The sequence below is a fragment of the Fonsecaea multimorphosa genome (genome assembly GCF_000836435.1).
Source record: "Fonsecaea multimorphosa CBS 102226 unplaced genomic scaffold supercont1.3, whole genome shotgun sequence".
Taxonomy (NCBI): domain Eukaryota; kingdom Fungi; phylum Ascomycota; class Eurotiomycetes; order Chaetothyriales; family Herpotrichiellaceae; genus Fonsecaea; species Fonsecaea multimorphosa.
This window is the reverse complement of record NW_015971637.1, coordinates 1,642,620-1,669,131: the sequence shown is the minus strand read 5'-3', so window position 1 is coordinate 1,669,131 and position 26,512 is coordinate 1,642,620. Positions and strand designations below refer to the sequence as shown.

The window sequence follows — 26,512 nt, the reverse complement described above, 5'->3', positions numbered from 1 at the left end:
CAAAAAGGCCTGCCCCCGGCTCTTCGGATCCCCCGCAATCAATCACTGTGGTTCCTGAACCCTGGGTCATTTGTGTTTTCTGGAGACATTAATGGAGCCATGGAAGCATTGATGACGACGACGACGAGTGATGGATGACGATGATATCTGGGAATACGATCTGATTAGATTTGATGGTCGACGGGACGGAACAAGTTCCAGGCCAACTCCGCGCTTCTGACCCTCCCTCCCTCTTGCTGGAAGAGTGGGTGAGGAAGGGAGGGTGTCGGGAATGAATACTCTTCCGAGTTAGATGTATACGAGTATGTGGATATGAGGTACATACATAAGTATTACCTACCTACCTACCTAGGTACTCTTACGAGTTAGATGTATACGAGCGTGAGCGCACGAGCTACCGAGGACGGCGTCGCGTGTCGCGTGTTCCCTCATCGCTCCGCCCCTCCAGTCTCCTCTGCGCCATATATGTACCTCGTATGTACCGCTACATGACCTCTCTTTCTGGGTCCATTTCGCATTTCTGGGACTTTGGAGGCTCGAGGTCCAGTTAAAGATGGTGGTGGCTGGTCATCCCAAGACCCTGTCGAGGCGCTGCAGTGGGTTGGGATATGAACCCAGCCAAGAAGTTATTTAGCGTTTTTTGTTTTTTGTTCCCCGCCACCTTAGGTACCTACCACCTCTTTCGTACCACCACCACGACCATGACCAGGGTTTATAGGTAGGTAGATGTGGGGAGAGGCTGGAGATAGGGACGACACACACACGAGACACTGTAATGTATACACCCTGTACCCTGGTCCACGGTACTCAGTACCTCGTACACCCATGATGAAAAGCCACTCACACATCACGTCCCTCCCTCTTACCCCTGGGTGGCCGCTGCAGCCATCTCGATCTCGGTACGCCACGAGGCACGATCCATGAGAGCGAGCCATGAAGCGCAAGAAGCACGCCTCCAGGCAGAGGCTACCCCTGCCACGAACCGCGATGTGGCGTCCGAAAGCCCACCCCCCTCTTCCAACCGCCGGCGAGGACGAGGAGGGACTAGGGAAATGTAACTGGCGAGGCTTTTCTTGTCGTCCGTATATGTGCGTGGAAGACGAGGCTGGCTACCTAGGTACGCAGGACTCGGTGCAGACGCAGGCACAAAGGCCAATGGAATACCAAAGGTCCGCAGCGGAGTCACAATATATAGCATCAACACGTTTCCGTAGCCTCGGGTAGGGGCTCTTGATTGAATCGATTCTGGTATATCACTCTAGCTAGCTCATACTCTTCGATTGTATCCGATGAAACGCCCGCTGCAACAAGAAGAAACCTGGTCAATGGTCGACACATCCTCTAGTCAGACGTCTCGTATGACCTTCTGTATGGTAGATTATGTTCGCTTGTCCCTCGCTTTGTATTCTCCGTCAACGCCGAATGACAATCCAAATGAAAACGCTGTCTCCCCTGTGCTCATTTCTAGTGCTTCATGCCGCATCCGCAATCTGCAATTCCCTCGGCCTCGCGTTTCCTATGCTTGAAATCCCCGTGATACGCGTCCAGTACTACGAGGCTTCCGTCCTCGTTGACTGGCAGGCCGGGAGGACCCATCCACTCTCCCCAATCCTCCTCCGTATCTTCACCCAGAGAGGAAGTCTTGACCTTCTTGTCTTTCAACTCTGCTGTAATGACTCCAAGATCGAGGTCCAGATACTTTGCAATAAACTCCCCCACTTCTATATTCTCATGATTCCCCACTAATCCTGGTGCGTGACTCGGGTGAGAGGCGTAGATATTCACGTCCGCCGCCGAATGACCATGCGTAGACCATCCAATCTGTGCGCGGCGGGAGATCATGTCCGAGAAGTGGTACAAGGGAGGCCAAATCGGCTTGGCGTCTATGACAGCGTCGATCTCTTCCTCTGAGAGGTCCGAAAAGCCCAAATTGGACGTAACCAGCTCGCGGAGTTTGGACCCTTTGTCCTTGCGTGGAGTATCAGCATTGGAAGAGGTGTACTCGTTCCACGTGCGCGCAAGGTATTCGGTGGAGTGTGTTGCATTGGCGAGAACTTCGGGGAACCACAGGTATGCCGGATATGCTTCATGTAATTGGCGAGCTGCAGCGAGGCCACCCGTCTCATGGTCCGATGTAGACACAAGAATACCCTCCGTCTTGTCGTCTTCGAGGAAGTCTAGCACCGCACCGAAGGATTCGTCGTGGGCCATGACCTCGCGCACTTGGGCGCCCGGATCATTGAAATGTCCCGCGTGATCGATCCTAGAGCCTTCGATCATAAGGAAAAACCCCTGATCAGAGTCCTTCGTGGCTGCTGACAAGGCTTTAAGCGCGAGTTTGGCCATTTCGGCTTGGCTTGGATAGATGTCGTCGACGTGCACCCTGTCGATTTCATATGGGACGTCCGTGTCTGCAATCAAGGCAAGCAACGGTAATTTCACATCACCAGCCTTCAAATTGTCAAAATCTTTCCTGTTGTCAACGTAGGTAAAGCCATATTTGTCCTTGGCCATGGCCACGACGTCCTTATCGTCAGCTCGGCACGAACCCTCAGTTGTGTTGGGCAGGAAGTGACATCTTCCGCCACCAATCATCAGATCCACGACGCGACCGAGAGGATAGTGACCTATCATTTGTTCTGCGATGAGATCTTCATATTCTCTTCGATTTGCATGGGCAGCAAAGCAGGCAGGGGTGGCATCAGTGATCCTCGTAGTCACGACTAGTCCGGTCATGTAACCGGCTCTTTTAGCAGCCTCCAGGACTGTTCCGCAGGGAGTGTGATCCGGTAGGACCGCAATGGCACCATTATAACTCTTGAATCCACATGAAAAGGCAGTGGCGCCAGCCGCCGAGTCGGTCACCAGACTGCTGGTGCTTCGAGTCCTGGAGGAGCCAATGTGATGTCTGTCGAGAATCAGAACATCATCTATGGGCAACCCGGTTGTGAATTGTCTGAAGCTCCGTGTCATTGACAACGAAGTTGGTCCCATGCCGTCTGAAACCATAAAAATCATATTTCTCTTGCCAGTTGGTCTTCCATCCGGGCCCCATCCTCCCGTTCTAGGCCGCGCCCGTGCGACTGCGGATTCATGCTGATATACAACGCCTAGAATGATGACGGCGACAGTTGCAAGGAGAGCCCAGACGAAGAGGCCGATTTCCCTCCATTTTCGATATTTTTTATCATGGGACCGATCGGTGGGTTGACCCGTGAGGAGTGCGTCTTCCTCTTCGATATCGTGGGTAGACGAGTTGGGGGAGGCAGGGCGGGCGAGCAGGGGTTCCTCTCGCGTCATGGCGACGGAACGGTGTTGATCTTGTATGCAGACTCAAGGCTGCGCAGTCAAGTCTGATGAAGCCATATAACAACCAACATTAATCAGTTGGTCCCTTTGGGCGGATGACAAGACTTGATGGTCATGCGGCAAGCATCGCAAGGCGATTTGGAGGCGCAACGGGTAGACGCCAATTGCGGTTTAGTGCGTATCACATGCACCTTCGGCCAGGCACTGGGCATCCCAGGGGTGCCAGGCCATTAGCTGCGCTTTTCGAACTTTGCCCATTCAATCCTCTGTCATCTACTCGGTACCTCGTGCTCTACATCCATTCTCCCTGGGGCCAACAGAACGATAGATTGTGCGCCAGATTTGGTGCGCAGACTTATCGTGTATTTCTATGTTTTGTACTCCGTATGGTTGCGCGAGTGCGAGTACGTCTGACTTCGAAAAGAACGGTACCTCGTCCGATAAGAAGCAGTTCGCGCTGGCAACATGGCAAATTTCGAATGCCATGGAACGCCTCCCACTAGTGGCTGGCTGACTGTGTTCCAGAAATTACAAGATACGCAATGTACATCGAAGCGGTCATCGACTCTCTGATGAAGCTTGGTTGCTGCTCCATCATGACACGCATCCAGATCCCTTGAAGGTCCAGACCAACGGCCAGACCTCAACCTGACGGGTGACAGTACAGCCTGGTGCGGCTGAAACGGTTGTGGAGGTAGCCAGCTTGATGATACGAGCGCCATGACATTTCTAAGAGGCTGTTATCCTATCATGGCAACAGCACATGAATTCGGAAAACAGCCACAGTAAGACATGGCTGGAGGGTCTCCCCTATTACATGGCTCTTGACGGAAGGATTGATAAGAACAGGCATATTAATGAGGATCGTACCAGCATGTAATAGTGCAATTCTGATATATTGGCAAGCGGCGTCGGGATTCTTCCCTCGTTCCTTACTATTGACAGCCTGATCCTCCCTTGGCGGCTATTGCGCCATAGAAAGGGATGCCCACGTAATTGACGGATTCAAGCCAGCGCGGACAAGGGCTCCCTTTAAATATATTGCGTTCCGCCCGTGGCTCTTCAGGTTCTCTTGCAAGATCTCTTTCTACTTTCGAAACATGACCTTGAGAATATTCCCGGTTCTGTGCCTTGAAGATCGCCACGCTTGTCGGCATTTGCAGGACCGACGCTTCGCAGCCTTACGGAGATGGCAATCAGGCTGAGCATATGAAGGTGGACGATGGCCGACATTCGTCCCGCTCATCTACTCGTCCTGTGGTCTTTTTTGAAGATGCGTGGTTTTCAATATTTGGCATTACAAGAGATAACCGTACCAGCTCCAGACCAGTTCACAAAGAAGCATTTCGGTCTCAGCATTGAACCACAAGGTCCCTTCTATTTGCCATCAATCTGGGATGTTCCGTCATCCACAGCAACCAAGAATAGTCGTTGACAATCATTGTCAAAGCACGCCCATCACTCCCGTTTTGTTCCTTCCTCATGACGCCCAGTAACACGAACCCCAAGCGCCAACTCATCTCGAAAAGTACTGAACCATCCGTGCACCCTTTCATTCGACTGCCCGGACTTGTCTTCGCCCTGGCAAGGTGATGATAGTCATATCGTCCCATATGAATACATGAAGCCTCCAACAATAAAGTTCAACTCTCAAAATACTTTGGCGTATCTCGCAGCTGCGAAGGCGGCGGCACCGGCAGATACAAAGAGACCAGCCCACACCATCATGCCCCTTTGGGCGCTCTTCTTCATGAAACCCTCCATGGCTTGAGCATCGTTCAGCTTGGGGAACGGAACATCCTTGGGCACTGGAACCCCCAGGATGGCGCATAGAGGCTCCCATCCATCGCGGACGTCATAGAAGAACAGCTTCTCCTTCGGGACGACTTTCTTGAGGTGCTCGATGTGTCGATCCCACATGGCTCTGGTCGGTCGCTTAGGCTCGCCAGGGCGGAAGTACAATTCGCCGACACGGCCGTCATCGAGGGCGTCGTGGTATGTTCGGAACCACCGCAGGGTCGGAAGGGGAGCCAAAAGCCAGGACAGAACCGTCAAGTTGCCCTTCTCCACGATCGGAGCCAAGCTGTTCCACCATTTTTCGGGATCACGCACTGTGCAGATGACTTTGGCGTCGGGGTAGATCTCCATGAGCTCCTCGACGAAGGCGTTGGAGGGCAGATCGGTACAGGCGACGTATCCATCCAGCATCTCCTTGACGCCCTCAGTCAAGGCTTTTCGGTCGGCTTCATCCTTCACGGGCGTATGTTTGATGATCTCAATCCATCGCTTGATGTGAGACTCGGGGGAGTTGAGCATCTGGGTGCCGCCGTGGTAACAAGGGCCATCGAGGAGGTAGGAACAGGCTGCTCCGAATGATGTGGTTCCCGTTCTGGAGAGACCGGCGCCGATGACCTTGAGGGTCTTGCCGCCCTCGGGTTGAGATGCTGTCTGACCCATTTCGTATGTCGAGAGTGTTCAGGTGGGCAAGGTCGAAGCAGTTGGATGGAGGGAGCCTGACGCAAGACGATGCAACCGAGGGCTGGGTCACTGATGAGTTTGACAGGTTGAAGCAGTCCCAAACACAACGAAGCGGGCAGACGCGCAAGAGAAGGAGAGCAAGAATGGGATGGATGAAGTCGATTCACGAGGGGACCAAGCAAGACTTATCTTTTTTATCGACGCGCGAACTCACGGAGAACGATGGCTCCATCAACCACCCACCACGGCCATGTCCAAGGAGGACCAGCTCGCTGAACAAGGGTCGCGATGGGAGTTTGCCTACCTACGACCCTAAGGAGAAACTACGAGATTTCCTTGTGTCGCGCAGATCCACTTTTGAACGTGCTCGGCCCCAAGCAAGGCGACTATACTGTGTTAGACCGTCTTTCAATCGCTCGACCAGGACCAACTGAGGAACTGGGGTCGCTAACCGCTGCCTGAGAGGATCCCTCAATTTTGAGACGTCGATGCTGACGAGAGAAACTCAGTGAGGAACTACTGAGCAGTGCGTCCGGAACACCGCAAAGAGCACCAACACGAGGGATAAAGTTTAATCAATCTCTGGTGCGACGATCAGATCATTTTACCTTGCAGAAACGGAAACGCGCACCGCGACCAGCTCAGCCTCGGGCTCGTACCCTCTGTCTACGGTAGACGCCTGTGCTTCTTGTGTATCTCTTTACGAGTCTCTTGGCTTCTTTCTTTGCACTGAGCAGCTGCCCAGCCACATACGGTGTACCAGGACAAAACATATTGCCCCCTTCTCTCTGATTGCCAAAATCCTTCTTATGATTTCTGGGCGCATGGACTGCAGCGATGAAACAGGAACGAATGACGGTGGCGAACAGCTCGCAGGAGTGGAGGTCCATTTAGGAACAGGCTGCGGTGGTTGGAGACACCCAGCGATTACATTGATTTGAGGACAAATGAGAAGCCGATGATCAGAAGCGACAAGGGTATACTCCACCGACATCCGAAAGCAACCTGTGCGGGAAAAGGGGGGCGTCAAGGTTGAGAGCGATACAATATGATGCTAATCACAGTCCGGCTGGAGATAATCAACCACTTACTAGCGAAGTCTTTTGGCGGTGGAGTTTTGGTCGACGGTTGGCTGCTGCTGGCTGCTGCTGGCTGTTGCTTGGCGTCGGGCCTAACAACGGGCGGTGCGCAAATTCATCTTGCAACCTGTGGGTGACCAAATACCCCGTATCCTTCGAGCGACCCTGTGAGCCTCTCCCTAGGCCCCCCGGACGACCCCTGGTGCTCATTATCAGTATACTAGCCCCATACTAGAGTAATCACAAAGCAACCCAGCGAACAAGAGACGAGGCGCAGAGTGCGGATGTCGGTGTCCAGAGTCCAGACAGCATCGTTAATCTCGTCGCGCTGCCGAGTCGCGGTCCAGCACGTCTACAAGCCACAAACACCCCAAGTTACATCACGATCGGCATTCTCCATTCCGGAGCTCGGACTGGTTCCTGGCTACTAGGTACCTAGGCAGGTTACTACTTCCACTTTCTAACCTTCGCTGGGCTTGGCCTGCATATTGGCGGAGACCAAAGCCCTTCCTCGACATATCTACCTAGGGTCCTCACTCTTTGGCCAAGGCGGAACACAAGACACGGCGTTGGGGGTTATCTGGTCTGCGCGCGTTGTCCTACGCCATGACTGGCTCAATGACCACGTCGAGCTGAACGATGCTAATTTCAGGAGGATCACACGGCAGATTCTTGGGTGAAAGAAGCCATACCTGTCTCCTTGTCTCCCATGCAGGTGCCAGGTGGCCTACCTAGGTATGATCCAGTCCAGACTCAGTGAATAACCTATCTGGGTAGTGCTTATCCTGGCGAAACCCAGAACCGAAACATTGGTTCCTGATATTGTCGTGCAATTCTACTCAGAGCGGTCGGGCGCGTCTAATGCCCACGTATCTGTTCAGCCACGTCCGGGTTTTGCTCAGTGCTCACCGAGTACACAAAAGTGCTTTGCTCTACAGGCCAACTGACTTGTGCCACCTGATGACCGGCTCTCCTGGATGGAACATACCGCTCCGCACGTCGAGCAAAACAGGATTTCTCCAGGAAATTGTCACCAGCTCCAGAAAGTCCAAGACCTCAGCCCGGAGCCTTGGCCAATGCTTGGAAACGGCTGCTCATGCCATGTGGCTTGGGAGACCTTGCTTGACATGCACCATCAGCTGCAGACGACGAGGTTACGGAAATGGCTCAATGCAGAGGATATTACCAGACGACCGGACATCGGCTGATCATCCATGTCGACAGTGGGCTACCGGGATGAATGTCACGGAATATCCAGCGGCGGCTCACAGTGTAGTCCGTCCCCTCAAAGCAGATGGAGTAGATATCCGTACATTTTGGAGACATTACAACATGTAGGTACTCCGTATCCTTCAACGAGTACAAGTGAGTATACCTATGGAATTTGGTAGGGCTTGCGATCTAATCTTTGGACTGCCGACAACCGACCTTTGCCCAGCCACCGATTTGCCTTGGGTACCGATCTACGATTGGAAGGCGACTAACACCAGCCATCAGCTGCTGCGGGTTAAGATGCAACACCACCACAGGTGCCACCACTGCTATCAGCCTCTTCGCTTGGCACAATCTGAAGTCATGCAGGTGATTGTGGACGGTGAGGCTCTTTACCTACCTAGGTAGGTGGCTGCACAAAACTGTCACACCAATCTTGGCGCCTTGCAATCCATCAATTTTATTGCCGCTGAGATAGCTACGTAGAGAGCACGGTGCGAGGAACCCATGAATCCTCGGTGCGAACCTGTACTTCCCTGAAATATGACGTGGACGAGGCTATCAATTGGCCCTTCTTAGCTTTGCGGCCCGGACAGATCGTCGCTGGAATAGGTAGGCAACAGCTCTATCAAACTTTTTCCACGCTCTGCTAAGTTCACGATCCACCTCCGGAGCTCTACGGACATGCTCTTGCCTAAGAGTTGTCCGTAGTGTGTCTTTTCTGGAGCCGACTTGTCTCTACCTTGCTTCCTCTATCTCGCTGGCAGAGTGTTACATTATGGCAACTCGGCTGTCGGATGTCGGAGATTGCACCCAAGAAACGACGCTATGCAGAAATGGCACTACATGCTTACTGCATTTGTCTGGCTCGCATGCGAGTTGATATGTATTAGATATCAAAGCACAGCACGCAGAATGCCCGAGAAGCACTCTCGTATCTCTGAACTTTCTACCGCCACAGTCCACAGCGTGGTGATTGAAGAAACAAGCGCCAACAAACGAGACCACGAGCGCCTAGACCAGCGCAAGTTCCGACGAGCATGGCAGTGGGTGGTTGACTCTATTCCTGGCTCATAAAGGAGAAAAGGAGCTTACTTGCGAATACTGAGCATACCTAGATTCAAAAAGGCCAAGACCCGTTGGACACTGCTCGAATCCGGTGATGGAGTCCGATCCCTGAAACGGGCTTGCAGGAGTGAGTCAAAGATGCTGCTTTTCGACAAGGCATGCTGGACAACCGTCATTTCTCAACCAGAGCACTGCAGACAAAAGCATTTCAGGATATACTTACGATCCCGGAGGGGGAACATTGACCTTGCTCCAGATTACAAGTCGCTGAAAGGGGAGGGTTGTGCTTTCTACGACGTACTCGGGTTCTTTTCTCGTAGTGGGGAGGCTCTGGTCCAGAAACTCGTCAAGCGAGGTGAGTTCCTATTCCCTCTTGCACTTCGGCAAGGTATTTCCACTACGCCCTTCTCAGTCCTCCGTGGATCGCGATGCATTGCTAGTCTATTTGCCACGCTTCATGTGAGCACGACTATCTACGACCCCTTTTCTCAGGGTCGAGAACTGCTCCCGAGAGCCAAGATGCACATCCCCAGTTGGGTGCCAGTCAAAGTGATCCAAGCTCGCAAGAGTTTCTCCTTTGCCATTCCCCCTACGTTTCCTTGTAGTACTGGGTGAAGTCGTGTTCGATGCTGGAATATTTCTAAAGGATTCCGGTGAGCGGCCCTATCTTCGAACAAGGCGAGAAATAAAACAAACTTACCAGCAGGAATGCCCTTGTCGCCTCCTCGTCGCCTTCCAACCCTTTGAGCAATTGCAAAAACTTGTCGGTCTCCAGGACCGTGTCGGGATCGCTGTGCATGATCCTGTTCAGATTCTTCATCGACCTTGCGTCCACATATTTCAGGAACTTCTCGCGGCGGATGTCGGCGTACAGGTCCAGGATGCTCTCGTCCGCCTTGCCCTCATACAGGCCGATCAGGCAGTCGGCTAGGGCACCAACATCCAGAACTGCCGTCATACAACCATAGCCACCGAATGGGTTACACACGTGAGCGGCGTCGGCGGCGAGGATGATTCGTCCCACCCTCATCTTCTCGACGCAACGGTTGTGGATCCGAAACTGGTCCGTCTGGGTGATTTTGTACTCGCCGGGATCGGGATGGCCTGGCAGTAACTTTTTGAAGGCCGTGTTCCGCCGTTCCAGGTACTCTTCATCGGACAGACCGACAGTGCTGTCACCGTAAGTGACACGCCAGAGACCCCCTTTGCCTCGTTTTGCGATCAGACCCCAGAATTCCGGGTCGACCATATAATTGCCTCCGTCCCAACCATGTTTCTCGAAGCCGTCGTACCACACCTGTGTGCTCCGATCAGTCTTTGGCACCCGATTTTATAACGCAAAAGAGAGGGCTGTGGATGAACGGACATTTTGGACCAGCAAGCGGAAATCAAACGTCTGGCCGGGCCATTCTCTGCCAAAAAGAGATTTCCTCACTGCGCTGCTCCCTCCGTCACACCCAATAACATAATCGGCAGTGAATCTCTTCTTCTCCTTGGTTTCGCCCTCTGCTCCAACCTCGACATCAACCCAGGCAGACCTGTCGTCCTGACCTGTACCCACGACCTTGTGATTGAACTTGACCTCGACCAGCCCGTTGGCCTTTTCCATACAGTGTCGGTACATGATTTGGATGATCTGGTTGAGGGGCAGGATCGTCATGCGGTCGGGATGGTCTTTGACGACGGAGAGGTCAATCCCCGTCAGCTTTTGGTGATCGCTAACTCGACGCCAGCAGATGCTGGGAAAGCTCGTGATGCTTTGTTCCCGAATGTCGTCGAGAATGCCTGCATGACGGAATATCTTGGTCGCGGGCACTCCATATTGGGTTGCCCGCAGTCGCTCGTCCAGTCGGTCCCATGATTCCAGCACGATGGAAGGGATATTATGTCGCGAGAGCAGTAGAGCGAGGAGCAATCCGGCTGGACCGGCTCCCACGATTACAATCTGTGTTTTGTTCCCGGTGAGTTTCTGGTATGATTGAACAAACATGCTGCACTCAAGTGGACAATCGATGTCGAGCAACGACTGCTGCGAGTCAGTCTTACCTTTTCGAATGGTCGCTTTGGTTCAATTGACCCCATTGTCAGTAACCTGGTCGCCTAGCCTTGCAGTTCGATGCAGTGGTCGATGAGACGTCTCGGTGACCTTTACCCTAACTAAATATTTATAACGAAGAGGTGTTTGCTTATGCAGTACGCGGAGCTGACAAGACGTTCGAATATGGACAGATGGTGAGGCGGAACATTCCGGGCTTACTGTTCTTGTAACTTCGGTCTGCGAACGCGGGAGATGTGTATACGAGCCTCAGGATGAAAAGGAGAAAGATCGAATAATCAGATCTCTTGGTGTTCGGCAGTTGGAGGTCAGTTTCTAGAACAGAGGGGCTCGTATTCCTGGGCCTGCATGCCTCAACCTCGAGGCATCAGGCGTGCTCGGTTGATTTCCGTCATGGAGCCGATGATTCTGAGGGTGTGTCCGTCTGGCCCTTCTGGTCAGATGGTTATTCTGACGGACCGACACACATCGGTCCGACTGTCAGAAGAAAGTGATGACCATCTCGTCTTTCCCTTGAGTCTGATCTTGATGACTCGCAGTGAGCCCACTACTGCTTTGAGGAATTGAGTGGCTGTGCAAGCGATGGGAGGTTGACACGTGAGCAGCGGGAGCAGGCGAGCCTTCGAGTTTCTCCTCGTGCCTCCCCACAGGTTTTGAGCCCCTTTGTTGCGGGTGGCGCCGACCAAGCAACCAACTACATACCATGCCATTAAAGGGACAGACTGGGACAAGATGGTATGTATTCCTTGAGGAAGAGATGCGACGCTTCATTTTGGCCTCAGTCAATCACCCTGCCGAGACATATTACGACCATCGAACCTCTGCAGAGTCGCCGCCACAAACCCCGCCAATCACTTAGGCCGCAGCCACCATCTCTTAACCGATCTAGGGTTAACGGGTAATAGATGGACCCGCCTAGCTCTCTCCCTCGCCATGTTTCACGCGCCGCGTCACGCAATGGGACCCCCTGGTGCCCCCTCGAACCACTCAGGGCTCCCATGGGCCTGGATCTCGGGGCCTAGGGAGCCTCTCCAGGGCTGGTATTCATCCAGAGCCACTCACAGGCACCCAACAGGCACCGCAGGGGGGGAACCACCTGCGTCAATCCAAGCATAGTAACACCACCCAGTGGGTGCCAGTACCATTTGCTTTGGGTTGCTAACTGGATTTTTTTGGCCTTGCCTGCGCCAATGCCACAGCCTGTTTTGCCTGCGCATCTCCGTAGCACGCCTCGCTCTCCCTTCCATCTCTCTCTTTTTGCATCCTGGTCCTTCTCTTCCCACATCATCATTCCGTCGTTGTAATACCTCCCTTCTTTGCACTCTTCTTTATCTAAAGCAACCCTTTTTACTCTCGCTAACTTCGTTCGTTGCCTTTCTGCATCCACGCGTCCAACAGGTCATCTGGTGGTGGGTGCCGCTCGTTGTTGGCCCTTCTTTGTTCGAATACAACCCCCAATTCCCGACTGCGGATTCCATCCTCTCGCTCAGCAACATCTGACGAATCTTCTTGATCTCGTTCTTTGTACGACCAGAGCAGCCCCCTGCCTGTTGTGATACTCTATTTACACGGTCGAATCTCTTTGTACTGCGCTCGAGGCCTTGCTTCCGTATATCTGTGCATGGTGCCGTCGCCCTTTCATTGACGACTGCATACGCATCCGACCGACCCTAACCCCGAGGAAAATAAAACAAAATGACGGGCGGAGTCTGGCATTCGCTCATCTTCGTTGCCGCCGCGTTGGCACCTACGGTCTTTGCTCAGACAACCTGCGGCGGTGGTGTTCAGTGTCCTTCAGATACCCCCTGCTGTTCGCGTATGTTTATTGACCCGCCAGAAACCTTGTGGCGGAAAAGACCAAGATACTGACAATCAATGGACTGGCAGAATATGGTCAGTGTGGTGTTGGCGCCTACTGTCTAGGGGGATGTGATCCCGTCAACTCGTTCAGCCTCGATTCCTGCGTTCCCGCGCCTGTCTGTCAATCTCAAACCTATGACTTTAGTAATCTCGACGGGATCATGCCCAATACCAAGTATCTGGGAGATCCCACTACCGCCGATTGGGTCTCTTCCGGCAGCCCCTTGGAATACAACAACTCGGTGCTCCTGACCATGGCCGAAGGAACAGTGGGGACACTGCTGGCTAGCACACGCTCCGTGTGGTATGGCAAAATCAGCGCGAGATTCGCCACGTCTGCCGGTGCTGGTGTCGTCACTGCGTTCATTCTGCTCGGTAATTCCAAGGACGAAATCGATTTCGAGTTCGTGGGCACGCAGTTGACCAGTGCTCAAACAAACTTCTACTCCCAGGGTGTACCAGTCTGTAAGTGAAATTCTATGTATTGGGGGATCCGAAAGAATATACTGATTGGGAATCCAGACACCAACGGCGGTAATACTACTGGCCTCTCGGACGTGCACGCAAACTTCCACGAATATGAAATTGATTGGCAACCTGACAGCATTACTTGGTCGATTGATGGCAACGCAGTCCGTACCCTGAACCGTGAAGACACCTGGAATGAGACGGCAAACCGATATTACTATCCTCAAACGCCGTGCCAAGTGCAGCTGTCACTGTGGCCGGGCGGTCTCGCGTCCAACGGCGAAGGCACCATCGAATGGGCTGGAGGTCTTGTGCAATGGGACTCACCATACATGACCAACGGCTACTACTACGCCCAGTTCGACGAGGTTACGGTACAGTGCTACGATCCGCCTGCAGGCGCAAACGTCAACGGCAGCAAGTCCTACATCTTCACCGACCCGGCCATGACCAACAACACCGTCGAAATCACCAACGACAACACCGTACTTAAATCGTTCCTTGGTACCGGCACCAACGAGTCGGCTGGCAGCAACACGGCCAGCTCAAGTGGCTCGTCCAAGACGACTCAACCGGCCACTGTTCCCGGTCTTTCTGGTGGCGGCACTGGCAGCAACGGTGGGCGTGGCGACAACACCACGGGCAGCAGTGATAGCGGAAGCGGTGACAATTCCGGCTCGGGAAGTAGCAGTGCCAGCGCCACAGGAGCTGCGTCGACAGGGTTCGTGCAAGGCGACGGAGGCGACTCTTCCAACGGGGCGGGCCAGATTGGCGGCAAGAGTGAAACGGTGCTCAAGGGAAGTCTGTTTGCCGTGGTTGTTGCAGTTGTTGGATTGTGCATCATGTAATTTGCGGATTTCCTCTGAATATTTGATAATTTAAAACGACGAAGCATGTGAAGGCAGGGTGGGCATGTCAGATTTAAAGCTTGTTCGGTTTGCGCATGGCGGTGCATTGCAATTGACAAGGCATGTAGGTGGTGCATTGACATACATATGTATTTGAGAGATTTCGAGTCTGATGGCTTCCCGCGCATACCAGCAAGGGAGTCTATGTGAGGGTGGACAAATAGGGGGAAATCTATCATCATAATACATGTGAAGGATCGACCATGTACAAATAAGCTTGAGAGTACCTCGTGAAGCAGATGGAAATGATGGCCCCTTGATTGGCTGTAGGTGTACCTCGCGAGCTCGTACTCGATACAGTAGCTGCGCTCTCGGCCAGCAGACGATGAAGTCATGGTTTGGATTATTGACTGTCATGGACTATTTTTCTCCCCCCAACCTCCAATGGCCCTTACCCAACGACAGCAAGCAAGTCTGTGATTTCGATGGACGGTTGACGCCTGGAGGTCCTCGTCCTGAGATCCACCAACCCGTCCCTCACATTAGGTATCCGGTCTGTTCTGCACACATCCTCATCCCCGTGCCGCAGGGTTCGGTCTGAGGAACCTCGAGGTCGAACGTTGCCGCGGTGTTGGAAATAGCGCTGCAAGAGCGAGGCTCTCTCTCTTTCTTCACCGAGTCCCGTTGCTCGAGCTTTGCTGTTTTCCTGCAGTGAACGAAAGAAATAAGAAGGAAGAAGGAAAAATGCGAGCTCCGTCCGCAGACCTCCTCCGTGCGCTGCGTCGCGCAACTGCAGCAGGAGCAGCACCGGGATCGCCTCTGGCTCTTCGACATACGAACCTATCTCGAGCGCAAAGCCCGCTAGCTATGCCCATCACTCGACGTCAAAAATACCACCACTCTTCTCAACTCTCTCTGGCGAGACGCGTGCGAGCACTTTCCACAACCACAACAGCGGCGGCCCAGAATCGCCAGGCCCCGTCCTCCTCTCAACCTGGCACTCCCTCCACCGCGCCCTCCAGACCGCCGATAAATCCACGCGCACCAAAGACCCACGACCGCGGGCCCGCCTCGAAAGAAGACACGCAGACGGATTTCTCCAAGATGGACATCTTGGCCGCCGCGGGCGTTGAAGAACCCGCTACTTCCATCGACGCGTGCACGAGCGACGGGTTCCATTTGAATAACGGTGTGCACACGTCGGGAGGGAAAGGTGTGATGTTACTTGGTGGAGAAGCGTTTGTGTGGACGCCGTGGATGTATACAAGCACTGCTGCTGCTGCTGCTGCTGCTGGCGACTCCTCCCGTGGGAATGCAACGTTTACGCCCTTCCTCTCCCCGCGCGGCCTGTTGACCTTCCCACCCCAGACCCTCGGTTTATTGTCTCTCCTCTACCCGAAACCCGACCTTTTGTTAGTCGGCACAGGCCACAGACTGTGGATGCTCTCACGCGAAACCCGCGCTTACATCTCTGAAGAGCTGGGTATTAAGGTGGACGTCATGGACACGCCCAACGCGGCGGCCGCGTATAATTTATTGGTTATGGAGAGGGGGGTTGAAGAAGTGGGCGCGATCTTGATTCCTGAGGGGTGGGCTGGACGGTAGGACGGTGTTAGGAGGACGAGGATGAGATGCGAGGACCTCGTAAGATACGCGATACCCTATCAGATAAGAAGAGCAAGAAGAGATAGTGAAGGACTGGGGCAGGGAAGAAGGGGATGGATATACAGAGTGAGGAGCTCGGTGGTTGATTGACGGGCAGGACGACTTCCCGGGAACAAAAAGTATCGAAGCAAGTGGGATAGTTGCCTCTTCTCTCCCTGAGGGAGAAGAACTTGGTTTGAGGCAACCATTGCCAGAGCAAAGGAAAAAGCTAACCTAAGGAACGCGACAAGAATATCAATGGCAATGTCCTTTCCCGGCATTGACAATCAACCTTAATGTTGAGCAGGGCAGTGGAAGCATCTGTGTGTGTGTACCTATATAGGTGTATACTCCGTACGCATATGAATATACCTAGGTATGGACGTACGTAAAGTGGCTATCGACACATGTAAATAACGTTACTTGTACGCAAGCACCAATCCACCAAACACATACTTACTTACTGTCCTCGAGCGGAAGCACGGCTGTACTTGACTGCAAATGGTTCACATGTTTCCTCGAGATAGTCTAAGTATATAGATAGATACATGGTTCTCATGTCCTGGATATTGATATGTATATACCTCTCTCGTACTACGGCGCTACAGCACCCTCTACCAACCACAGTACCGATCCATGCACCTAGCTCGAGCGGGTTGCTTCAAGACACGTTTTCCCACCTCGTTCCGTTCGACCCTCACCTCCTCGTGCATTTCCCGTTCCGACACCGCCAGCTCGGCTTCCCGCAGTTGTAGCAGAACTGGGTCCCGCACGTGCAAGTCATGTGCAGACAGCCCGCGCACCGCTCGACCATGGTCCTGCAGTGCGGGCAGCGCATCCACTTTCGCCAGAGGCTCAGGCCCAGCAGCGCCTGGCCCGCGGCGTCTTGCGCGCAGACGACTCCCGCGTGGTGGGCCTTTTGCTTGCACAGGCGGCAGGTGGTGCTCGAGCACCGCGGGCACCGAGCCACGTCGTCCCCGACGTAGAAGGCTGGCGGGATGAAGGCCGAACAGCGCCAGCTGTGGCAGTACGTTGGGTTGGGAGTCGCGAGCTCCTCGACCACGGCGGCGTACGCGGCAAGGACTCGGGCGGGAAGCCACTGGGACACAAGATCTGGAGAGATCGGCCGGCTGCAGCATCGGAAGGTCTTTTTGTCCTTTACTGCTGTGCGGATGGCTGTCTCCAGACAGGGTCGACAGTAGTAGTGCTTGCACTCCAACCGGCACATTTGGTTCCGGGGCACAGGCTCGACGCAGGCGCTGCACTCGGCCGTGCTGGCCGAGCGCGTCCTCCTTTGGTCCTCCTGTCCACTTTGCACTGCCTGGCGATGCTGTGTTTCCTCACGGCGGCGGTGTTCCATCCCTCGACGTGCGCGTCGTGCCTTGCGACCGGCTTCTTCATGAGCATTGCTTGCCACATTCAAAGTGGCTGAAATAGTGTCTCGGTCCTCAGCCGGTGGGCTTCGCTTCTCCAGATTCTCACGCACATATCGCGTACTATCAGAGCCTCCCAGTGCGCCTGCTCTTTTGCCTGGGATAGCAGCCGAAACTGATGTCGGTAATTGGTTTACCGCAAGTCGCAATGCGCTCTTGAACCATCGGAACGAACCCCGTCGCCTGCTTTGGCGTCGTGGCAAGGCCGGGCTTTCGTGTGCCTCCAGGCGTGTCAAAGGCGATGGGATCTCCGGATGAAAAGACTCTTCCGCCCGTGCTGGAGGTTGGTGAACTTGCCATTCTGGTAATCCTCTGGCCTCGTCCCCAGTCTCGGAAAATAGAGCGCAAGGAAGGCTCAAATCCTCCTCGAGCTGGGGGTTGTCCTTGGCCTGCAATTGGGCATGCACACGTCTCATATCTTCCCGCGTCTTCTCCTTTTCTTTTCTTCTTTGATGCGCTGCACTTGGTCGTGCCATCTCCTGCTCTTGGCGGACGCTCAGGTCCTCTTCCCAGTTCCATTTGCCTTGCAGCATGCGGATAGGTTCGATCAAGGCCTCTATTTCTTCCTGGTCTTGCCTGTCGATCTTGTCTTCAGCCGGCTGCGCCTCAGTCATCACCCTCGCCTCTGTATCATGTTCAACCTTTGAGACAACATTACGGTTGTTCGAGGGCCTATTCCATCCTCTTGGTCCCGATGCCTCCTCCACCTTTTGCAAAGAACGCTCAATGCCCTTCCCATCCGGGGATCCTTGCCAGCGATTCTCCGTTGAAGGAGTGTAATGCAGGGGAGGTCCAGCGCCAGTTGAGCCAAACGACATGCTCTTGGTTGTTCTCCTATTGTCTGGAAATTCCGTTTTAAGTGAGGGCGGTGATCTGTTGAGATTGTGATGTTTAGTCGGTTCTATTAGGAAGGGAGATCTGGGATACTCTGGAAGGCCGTCTAAACGTCCATACGTGTCTTCGACTCCGAAAGCCTGGCTTCCATTCAAAGCAGAAGGTGTATCGTGTATACGGCACGACGATCCTAGCTTATGAGGGCAACCCGGTGTTAACCGGTGACCTGCGATGGGCTTGATATAAGGCTCATCGTCGCCCAAATGAGAGGCAGGAGGAAGATTGCTGCTCAGAGACAAGGTGTTAGCTGATTGCCTCTTCTGCCCGCAAGATTCCATCCGAGTATCGATCGCTTTGACCCGAGGCAAAACTTTTTGCTCGTTGTCGTCATTGTCTTCTATGTTGGAAACAGCCTTTCCATTTTGTGGTAACTTCGAGGCGGTATCGTTGTATTGATCTTCAATATAGTGGCTCGTCAAAGTAAGTGCACTGTAAACCAATTTGGTTTCCGCTTCCTTGTCCATTCCTATCCCCAGAGAGATAGATCTTCACATTCGATTCTCGTAGGACTGAACGTTGGCCTTGGGACAATCATACGCTATAATTGGGACCCGGTGGGTTTTGGAAGGCGCTCAAGAAGTTGTGGACAGCTACAACTTGTACCGTACTGTCGAGGGCGAACCAAGGCACTGCCACTTTAGAGCCACCATCGTCGCCTTGCGGCATGAAAGGATATCTGCCTATACTGTGTAAGATAGCAACAGTTTAGCACAAGTAAACAAAGGCGAGAGAAGTAAAATTCTGAGCGCAGTTCTGAGGCTGTGCAGTGACAGGCACACTTGTGCAAAGAGCGCCTGTGCTACCTTGCGGGTTTACCTGGCCAAGGCTGTCAAGGCTGTGAGGACATTTCTCCTTCAGAGAATGCCGCTGGGCGATTTTTGCCCATTAAAGTTCGCCCGACGAGGAACAGTCTCAAGTCCGAAACATTACCCCATGCCATAATGGGGTCCTGGACGCGCCTTGCTTGTGTGTTTTCTCTCCTCCTCGTTGACAAGGCGCAGCCACGCGAGGCAGCTAGGAGACCGACACGACCTGTTGGCATTAGGCGACCAGTAAACTTGGATGCAAGAATCGATTGGTTCCCTTTTGCAGCCTAGCTGTTGCCTCGTTGTCAAGCATCTCAAGAATTTGGCTGGCTGGCGAGCAAGTCCTAGAAGCAATCTTCTCTCTCCACCGAACAATTAGCGGCGACTACCAGGCAATGTGATCATTTTGGCTTGTCGGGACTGATAAAGGACCTGGTGTGTCCACCCGGGTTTGTAAGCAAGGCTTGGTTAGGCTGACAGTCTCGCGCCGCACATCGAGGGCTATTCGCACACAACCGGTCAAGAAGATGCGGGACGGTGCTCCATATAGTTCAGGTTAGCCGACAAACCGGAGTACTTTTCTGGAGGTCTGGATGGTAGACTTCTGTCTGGTCAGAATCCCTCGGAAAGTCCGGGCCAGATGGCCAACTCCGCCCAGTTCCTTGATTGCTGGACTTCTTACAGAGCTCCCACCATTTAAGGCGTCGGGATCAACAGCACATCAGCTGTCATTGCCGAAGTTGCCCGGTAGTTGATGACTCCGATGTGGTGGAAGTGTCGGAGGCGGTGGTGGAAAGATTCAGCGATGGCTTTCGAACAACCCTTGATGATCTGCTCGGCGCTGGCAGTAGGAAAATGGGTCGGTAAATCTTCAGCAGGCACTGTTTAGCAGTGGTCATGTATTGTCAATTGGACAGCAACCTCCACCTCAGGAGCATAGGAGCAGCGGACAATGGAGACAAGCTTGGGTGGAAAGCAGAAAGAAAGCAAGTCTGTAGGTTGGTGGCGGATGAAGATCAACAGCAAAGAGCAATTCAATTTATTAGCGCAGCGGCATTTCCTCAACCTTCCAACATCACGGATCAACAACATCTCCAACCGTCACCCTTTCACGACCATCCTCTTGATGAGACGTCCATCTTTTCCCATCCACACCCCTACGAGCACAATATCATCGTGAACAGATCCCAAAACTCCATATTCCCTGCTTCTAACTGCAACCCTCACGCCTACTTTGAACCGTGGCAAAACATACTTCTCGACGCGGGTGAAGATGTTCAGGCGCACCCTGCACCACCAAATCGACCCTTTCCGCAAGTATTTCCCAGCCTCCATCCCATTGATCATCTGCGTGCGAATATAGGCTCTCTTTCGACGATGTTGACTCCAGGATAGTACGGTGGCGGTCTGTCGACCCACGGTGGACTCAATCCACGTCCTCCGCTGCGTGGCCCCAGAAATACCGGTCGAGGGCGAGTGGGAAACGAGCTGAAGGTGGTGACCTCTGTCCAAGGTAATCCTGTCGGCAAATGACGCGATGGCGTTCTCCCTCTCGGCGGTTGTCGGTCGATATAGTCGTCGCCCTGGCACGGTGCGCAGCAGACTATAAGGAGAAAGACGAGAATGCAACCGACAACCGTTATCGGTACCCAAATTTTCGTGCTGTCACTGTCGCCCATGTTGCTGGCTGGACCTTCGTTGGCTATACACGAGTGTTGTTTGTACCCCTGGCGTAAGATATTGCTCTGGTGACTGTGCGGAGCAGGACGTTGATGTTCCTTTCGTCGAAGCACTGGTGAGGAAGACGCTCACGAAACAAAGACTGCCCGCTACATGCAACCTACACACCAACACTTCCCCTTTATATGGTGCAAACGTGTTGAACCAAGCAGCCGCTCTGTTTGCATTTGTCAAACGACCATGGAAACCACCCAAACCAGAGACATGTATTCGACTTTGTCTCTGCACGTGTCAAGCCTGGCTGCTGGAATGCATCAGCAATTAGATCACGTTTACCTGCAGGAGCAATTATTGACGAACTTGTCCTAACTGCCCAACATACTCTCGTCAGATACCTGCAGTCCCATTTTCGTCGGTAGAGGTCTCAACGAGAGAACTAACCGTTTCAAGACAGACACCAGCTTCCAAGCGCTTTGGAGGAATCTCCGCCCACGAATTCCGATACTGGGTCTTCTTCTTCCGTCGGAATATTATTGGTATCTAAGCCAAGCGCTTGTTGTGGAATGGAGAATTTAACACCCTTTCGACGCCTTGACCGGTTTGGGGAAGCGCTACACGCTTTCTCGACATGTGGTTGTCTCTAAACGCTCTCCTCGTTGTTGCCCGTCCCTCAATCTCGGCAGTCTGTTGGCAAGTGTCAGCCAAATGCATCATTTCACGGCTTTGGTGAACTTATGGGGCTCTTCCATCGCACGAAAGTCTCTTGCTGATCACAGACGTACCTGCTTGCTGGTCTGTTCTTCAACAGATGGAAATACCAAGGATTTAGAAGAGTCGAGGTCTGACTCTTTGCTCCGTTTGGTATCATAGACGCCTGTCGAACTGGTTCAACAGATGGACATCTGCAATCAATGTGCCCCATCATGTCGAGGAGGTGACACAAGCATCCCCTTTGGTACGTCTCGTTTTCTGTGTCACCAACAAACGCGTTGCCCAAGATCCTAGGCTTGATCTATCACCTTCGGCAATATAGCTTACAATCTAACCCCAAGATGGTATGGATGTTCCTTAGCATCCTATCGCGACCGCTTAGTTGAGGTATGTTTTGATTGAGCTTTGGGGCGCTTCACAATGCCTTTGAACAGGGGGACGATTTCTGAGCACGCTGCCTGTGGACGGTTTGAGTCCGGATGATCTTCTGGCCACCATCTTACTTGTGCTGGTACAAAAGGGGTTCGAGGGAAAAGCATTTGTTTGATTCATCCACGCTAACCATGCCTCCACCGACCACAAGCGGGGCGTCTGGTATTTGGATTCCTGCAGAATGCCCAAATAGTAGGCTTCGCGGAGGAATCTGCGACTCCCAAGATGGAGGGTTCTAACTTCCAAAGTGTGTCCTACAACTCTCACCAGTTCTCAGTTCCACCGCCACACACTGCCGGTCTCAAGATAGCCCCAAGTGTTTCTCTAGAGACTATCTACTTCGCCCTCCCCTCGTGATGCTTCTTTGCGCAGGGTTGCTTCTTTATGCAGTCTTCTCGATATGCTCAAGTGATACAGCTGCTCTCGGCTGTTCCTTCTCTCCAATCACCCCCTTTTGATCGCTCTGAGAAAGGTCATCAGTATTGATCTTTATCTCATGGGCCTGAACGATGTTGTCTCCGACTTCGTCGCCAAATAAGGCGGCCACGCTCTCCAAAGGAAGACCTCTAGTGTCGGGATAGAGGAGTAAGATCAAAATTGCCGCGACCGTCCCAGGACATATGAAGCAGAGGTAGAATTTCCATCCAATGGTCCGGAAGGCCGTGGGAGCAGCTTGCAGCCAAATTGTGTTCATGAAACTCAATCCCGATGTACCGATAGCCATGCCTTTGCTTCGGATGTGAGTTGGAAATAGTTCTCCGATATACACGTATTGTGTCCCACCCAGAGTGGCCTCCAGGAACACAATAAAGACGAAAAACATCGCAGCAGCTGCCTTCAGGGCCGCGTGATTCGGATGTGCGAGTGACTCTGGAGTGGTTGCATAATTGGCGACCAATGCCGCCTCGACGCTCAAACAAGCCAGGGATAAGATGATGCCAACGGCGAAGTTGAGAGGGCGCGGTGCGACCTGGACGATGAAGAGGGACATGAGACTACCGCCGATGGATACTGTGAAGAACCCTGCGGTGTATAGGATCTGCTTGTTCGCGTCGAAGCCCAGTAGCCCATATATGGTAGGACTGTATGCCGCAATGACGAGTGGTCCGCAGATTTGTATCGCACACGTCAGGCAGAAGGCCATGATGGTGCGTTTGCGGTACGAGGGCTTTGTGAACATTGATAAGTACGTGCTCTGGAGATGTCTGTCGATTTGGAGTTGACATTGAATCTGAATGAGCTCAATTCGTGCTTCTTCGGCCGAATGAAGTCTGTGCAGTGTTTTCTCGGCTTCTTCAACTCGTTCATGCAGCAGAAGCCATCTGGGGCTCTCTGGAATCCAGTACATGACAGCGAGCAGGAGCACATTCGGTATGCAGAGCAGCGCAAATATTCCTCTCCACTGAATATTCCTGCTGTTGTGGATGTGAAAAAATCCATACCCTGTCGAGATGTGAGCGTCAGTATGCACAAGCACCAGGAAGCAAGATCACTTACCAACGAATCCACTGACTGAGTACCCAATCAACAAAGCAAAATTATGAATGTTGACCAGTGCACCTCGAATGCTTGGAGGAGCAACCTCGCTCATCCACACGGGAATGGCCGCAAGTAGTGTAAACGCTGCCACGCCCTGCACGAACCGGAAAACGATGAACATGGAAATGTCCACACTCCCGGCGAGGAGAGCAGCGGCAGCTGTGGAGATGAGGCATGGGACTGCAATGCCCCATCTTCGACCCCATTTATCGGAGCAGAAGCATGAGCTCAGAGACCCAAAGAACCCACCGGCAAAGTATAGCGAGTTTGTCATGCCGATGAGATCGTTGGCGTTGCTTCGGGTATCAAGATTGAATGTTTGAATGAACGAAGGCTGCACCAGGACAGTGGACATGCAGGCATTGGTATAGCCGAATCCAAATCTAATGTCACATGGATGTCAGTACGTTAGACTGTCTGGAGAGCTTGAATCCATCCATGAAGGACTATCCCGGAAACAAGAGAGACTCACGATCCAACAGCCATAATGACGAGCATCAAGATGTTGTAAGTTCGGAACTGGCGGCCATGGTAGTGCTCCACCTGCGCGACACCGTCTGACATTCGAGAATGCATGGTGGTAATTGAGAAGGAAAAGACTGCGTTGACCAACCTGCTGTATGGATATCAACGGAGAAGAGACTGAGTATCCCAGTTGACCGGCCAAAACAATGCCACAAAACCGTCTTCGAAGGACTTTTATAGACATCCAGGCGTGTACTTCCTGTTTCATTCGAGCCTCGAACGCCGCTAACATAGGCGAACTTGGTACCCCAGGTTCTTCCCCACAGTCTCAAGCCACTTCACATTGTTCGGTATAGTCGGCTTACACCGAGACAAGGCTGTCGCTATGCCGAAGCTCACATCGGCCAATCAGCTCGTGTTCGGGATCATGGATGTATTTCGAGGACATGCCCCGAGTTTCGACCGATGGGCTAAGGTTTGAAAGGCTAGAACTGGTATGAGAACAAGCAGATGCTAAGCTGAGCCGGAAGAGGCATGTAAGTGTTGCGTGGGAACCGAGATGGGGGACATACGTTGAATGTCGCCCACAGCTGAGACCCTTGAGCAACCTAGAATTGTGTCCTAAGCTCTTGAGGCGTGTGTTCTGACACTGCGGAAATCAAGGCAATCAAGGTCGATCCAATTCTAGGCCAGACGGACTATTTCCGACCCTTGCATGCTACCGTCTACTTCGAATGCCTCCCTATCCACGATACAGACCGCTTTTCCCATCATCTTGCCAGAATGTAACGCCTCGAGCATGACTGGTACTTGATCTAGCCCGTAGAATAGATTAATCTCGACCTTCAATCTGCGTTTCTCATACTGGGAAAGCATCTCCAAAGTGCCTTCGCGACCAGCCAGGAGTGAACCTTTGATTCTGATGTCGCGAAAGATCAGGTCAAACGCTGATATAGACAGGTCTTCCGGACCGGCTGTTTGGACCACGACCCCGTGCATTTTTGTGACAGCACAAGCGAGTCTAGCAGAAGTCCGATGCGCGCTCACGTTGATAGTCGCATCCGCACCTCGTCCTCCGGTGAGATCACGAAGCTCTGCAACGACGCTATCCAGGCCGTTTCGTGCGTCAATAATGTGCTTTGCCCCGACCTTTGTGCATAGTTTCAGGCCCTCATCTCTGGCATCTATCGCAATCACGTTTATTCCTTTTGCGAGCGCGAATTGAACGCCCAGATGGCCTAACCCACCACCAGCACCAACAATGGCGAGCCATTCCCCCGTTTGGATCCCACTCGCGATGATAGACCGATAGACAGTCCGTCCAGCGCAAGCTAAAGGCGCTGCCTCCGCAAAGCTGATGCCGTCGGGTATGAGACAACTTGTCCTGCTGTCCGCGATATGGTATTCAGCAAAAGCCCCATCAACGATGGTACCAATCTGCCCCTCCACATGCGTGCAGTATTGGCGATAGTCGTCAGGACCGCGACAATCTTCACACTCCGTACAAGGGTTGCGAGGTAAACCACTCAATACTCGATCACCCTTCTTAAAGCCCTCAACGGAGCAGCCAGTCTCCAACACAATGCCTGTCCCTTCATGGGACGCAGTACATGGCAATTCGGTGGGGAAATTGCCCTCAATGACCATAACATCGGTGTGACACTGATTGGCGCCATTAATGCGGACTAGGCGAAGATTTATACATCTCAAAAAGGTATCAACTTACCAATGAAGCCGCCACGGTTTTAATGAACAAATCGTAAGGCCTCAGGATTCGCGGCGTCTCGATATGCCGGATCTCGTATGGTTTGTGGAATTCTGTAAAGGGGAGATGAGGTCAATTCTCCATAGTTTCGCTGAATTTATAGACCTCATGCCTCACCTGTGATCTGGACAGCAGTCATACTGCTAGGATAATTTTCCAGCATCATCTTATTTCAGTATCGTCGGTTTTGTTTAGGTGAAATGTTTTTTGGAACTCTTCCTGAACCCAGAAGAGTTCATTCCTTGTAGTGTTGGGACAACCGCCGTATTCTCTGGGGCTGAAACTATTCTATTTTGTGTGGCAGTTCTTGTTGTGCATTTTCTCTGGAGCCCCGAACCGTGGTCGGTGGAGTTAGCTGAGAGTGCCGATATGCAGCAAAATGATTCCCCTTCTAATTCAAGCACTGACACCTCTTCTCAATCAACAAGTCTTGAGTGGTGCTCGGGCTTCCGGGCAGTTGACTCCATATCTGGGGATATGCAACCATAGACCCCTAACCCGACAGTCGAAAAGCGGCTGAGGAAAGCGAAGAACCTCCAGGCCGAATGCTTCTTCATAACTTCGCCGATCTTTCGGTACAAGTCGGCTACGTGGATGGGACTTGCCGCAGGGAATGCTTGCCAAACGTGGTGCAACGCCATATGTGATCCAAGGCTCTCTTAGTCTACAAAGTCTCAATTCAAAAGGTAGAGTTCAACATCTTTCCTGGATACCATCAATTGAGAAACTACCTACGAATAATCTCCGAAACACAACCCAGACGCA

The 26,512-nt window shown here is 52.8% G+C and overlaps 8 protein-coding genes across 8 annotated transcripts; 2 read left to right on the top strand and 6 right to left on the bottom strand.

Annotated features, from left to right (window-relative positions):
- Nucleotides 1-1,464: 1,464 nt before the first annotated feature.
- Z520_02417 (uncharacterized protein) lies at nt 1,465-3,300 on the bottom strand (the record flags this gene model as incomplete). The annotated part of the gene is made up of 1 exon (XM_016772931.1): nt 1,465-3,300. The coding sequence occupies one exon, from the start codon at nt 3,298-3,300 to the stop codon at nt 1,465-1,467; it is 1,836 nt and encodes a 611-aa protein (XP_016636401.1).
- Nucleotides 3,301-4,959: 1,659 nt separating this feature from the next.
- Nucleotides 4,960-5,766, bottom strand: Z520_02416 (uncharacterized protein; the record flags this gene model as incomplete). The annotated part of the gene is made up of 1 exon (XM_016772930.1): nt 4,960-5,766. The coding sequence occupies one exon, from the start codon at nt 5,764-5,766 to the stop codon at nt 4,960-4,962; it is 807 nt and encodes a 268-aa protein (XP_016636400.1).
- Nucleotides 5,767-9,735: 3,969 nt separating this feature from the next.
- On the bottom strand, nt 9,736-11,136 carry Z520_02415 (uncharacterized protein; the record flags this gene model as incomplete). Its single annotated transcript, XM_016772929.1, has 3 exons — nt 9,736-9,786; nt 9,847-10,443; nt 10,513-11,136. 3 exons carry the CDS (start codon nt 11,134-11,136, stop codon nt 9,736-9,738), a joined length of 1,272 nt encoding a protein of 423 aa, XP_016636399.1.
- A 1,761-nt stretch (nt 11,137-12,897) lies between these two features.
- Nucleotides 12,898-14,378, top strand: Z520_02414 (uncharacterized protein; the record flags this gene model as incomplete). The annotated part of the gene is made up of 3 exons (XM_016772928.1): nt 12,898-13,018; nt 13,090-13,527; nt 13,585-14,378. 3 exons carry the CDS (start codon nt 12,898-12,900, stop codon nt 14,376-14,378), a joined length of 1,353 nt encoding a protein of 450 aa, XP_016636398.1.
- Nucleotides 14,379-15,122: 744 nt separating this feature from the next.
- Z520_02413 (uncharacterized protein) lies at nt 15,123-15,983 on the top strand (the record flags this gene model as incomplete). Its single annotated transcript, XM_016772927.1, has 1 exon — nt 15,123-15,983. The coding sequence occupies one exon, from the start codon at nt 15,123-15,125 to the stop codon at nt 15,981-15,983; it is 861 nt and encodes a 286-aa protein (XP_016636397.1).
- Nucleotides 15,984-16,719: 736 nt separating this feature from the next.
- Z520_02412 (uncharacterized protein) lies at nt 16,720-18,813 on the bottom strand (the record flags this gene model as incomplete). Its single annotated transcript, XM_016772926.1, has 1 exon — nt 16,720-18,813. The coding sequence occupies one exon, from the start codon at nt 18,811-18,813 to the stop codon at nt 16,720-16,722; it is 2,094 nt and encodes a 697-aa protein (XP_016636396.1).
- Nucleotides 18,814-22,360: 3,547 nt separating this feature from the next.
- On the bottom strand, nt 22,361-24,093 carry Z520_02411 (uncharacterized protein; the record flags this gene model as incomplete). The annotated part of the gene is made up of 3 exons (XM_016772925.1): nt 22,361-23,421; nt 23,476-23,900; nt 23,990-24,093. The coding sequence occupies 3 exons, from the start codon at nt 24,091-24,093 to the stop codon at nt 22,361-22,363; spliced, it is 1,590 nt and encodes a 529-aa protein (XP_016636395.1).
- Nucleotides 24,094-24,666: 573 nt separating this feature from the next.
- Z520_02410 (uncharacterized protein) lies at nt 24,667-25,886 on the bottom strand (the record flags this gene model as incomplete). The annotated part of the gene is made up of 3 exons (XM_016772924.1): nt 24,667-25,644; nt 25,709-25,800; nt 25,865-25,886. 3 exons carry the CDS (start codon nt 25,884-25,886, stop codon nt 24,667-24,669), a joined length of 1,092 nt encoding a protein of 363 aa, XP_016636394.1.
- Nucleotides 25,887-26,512: the final 626 nt, after the last annotated feature.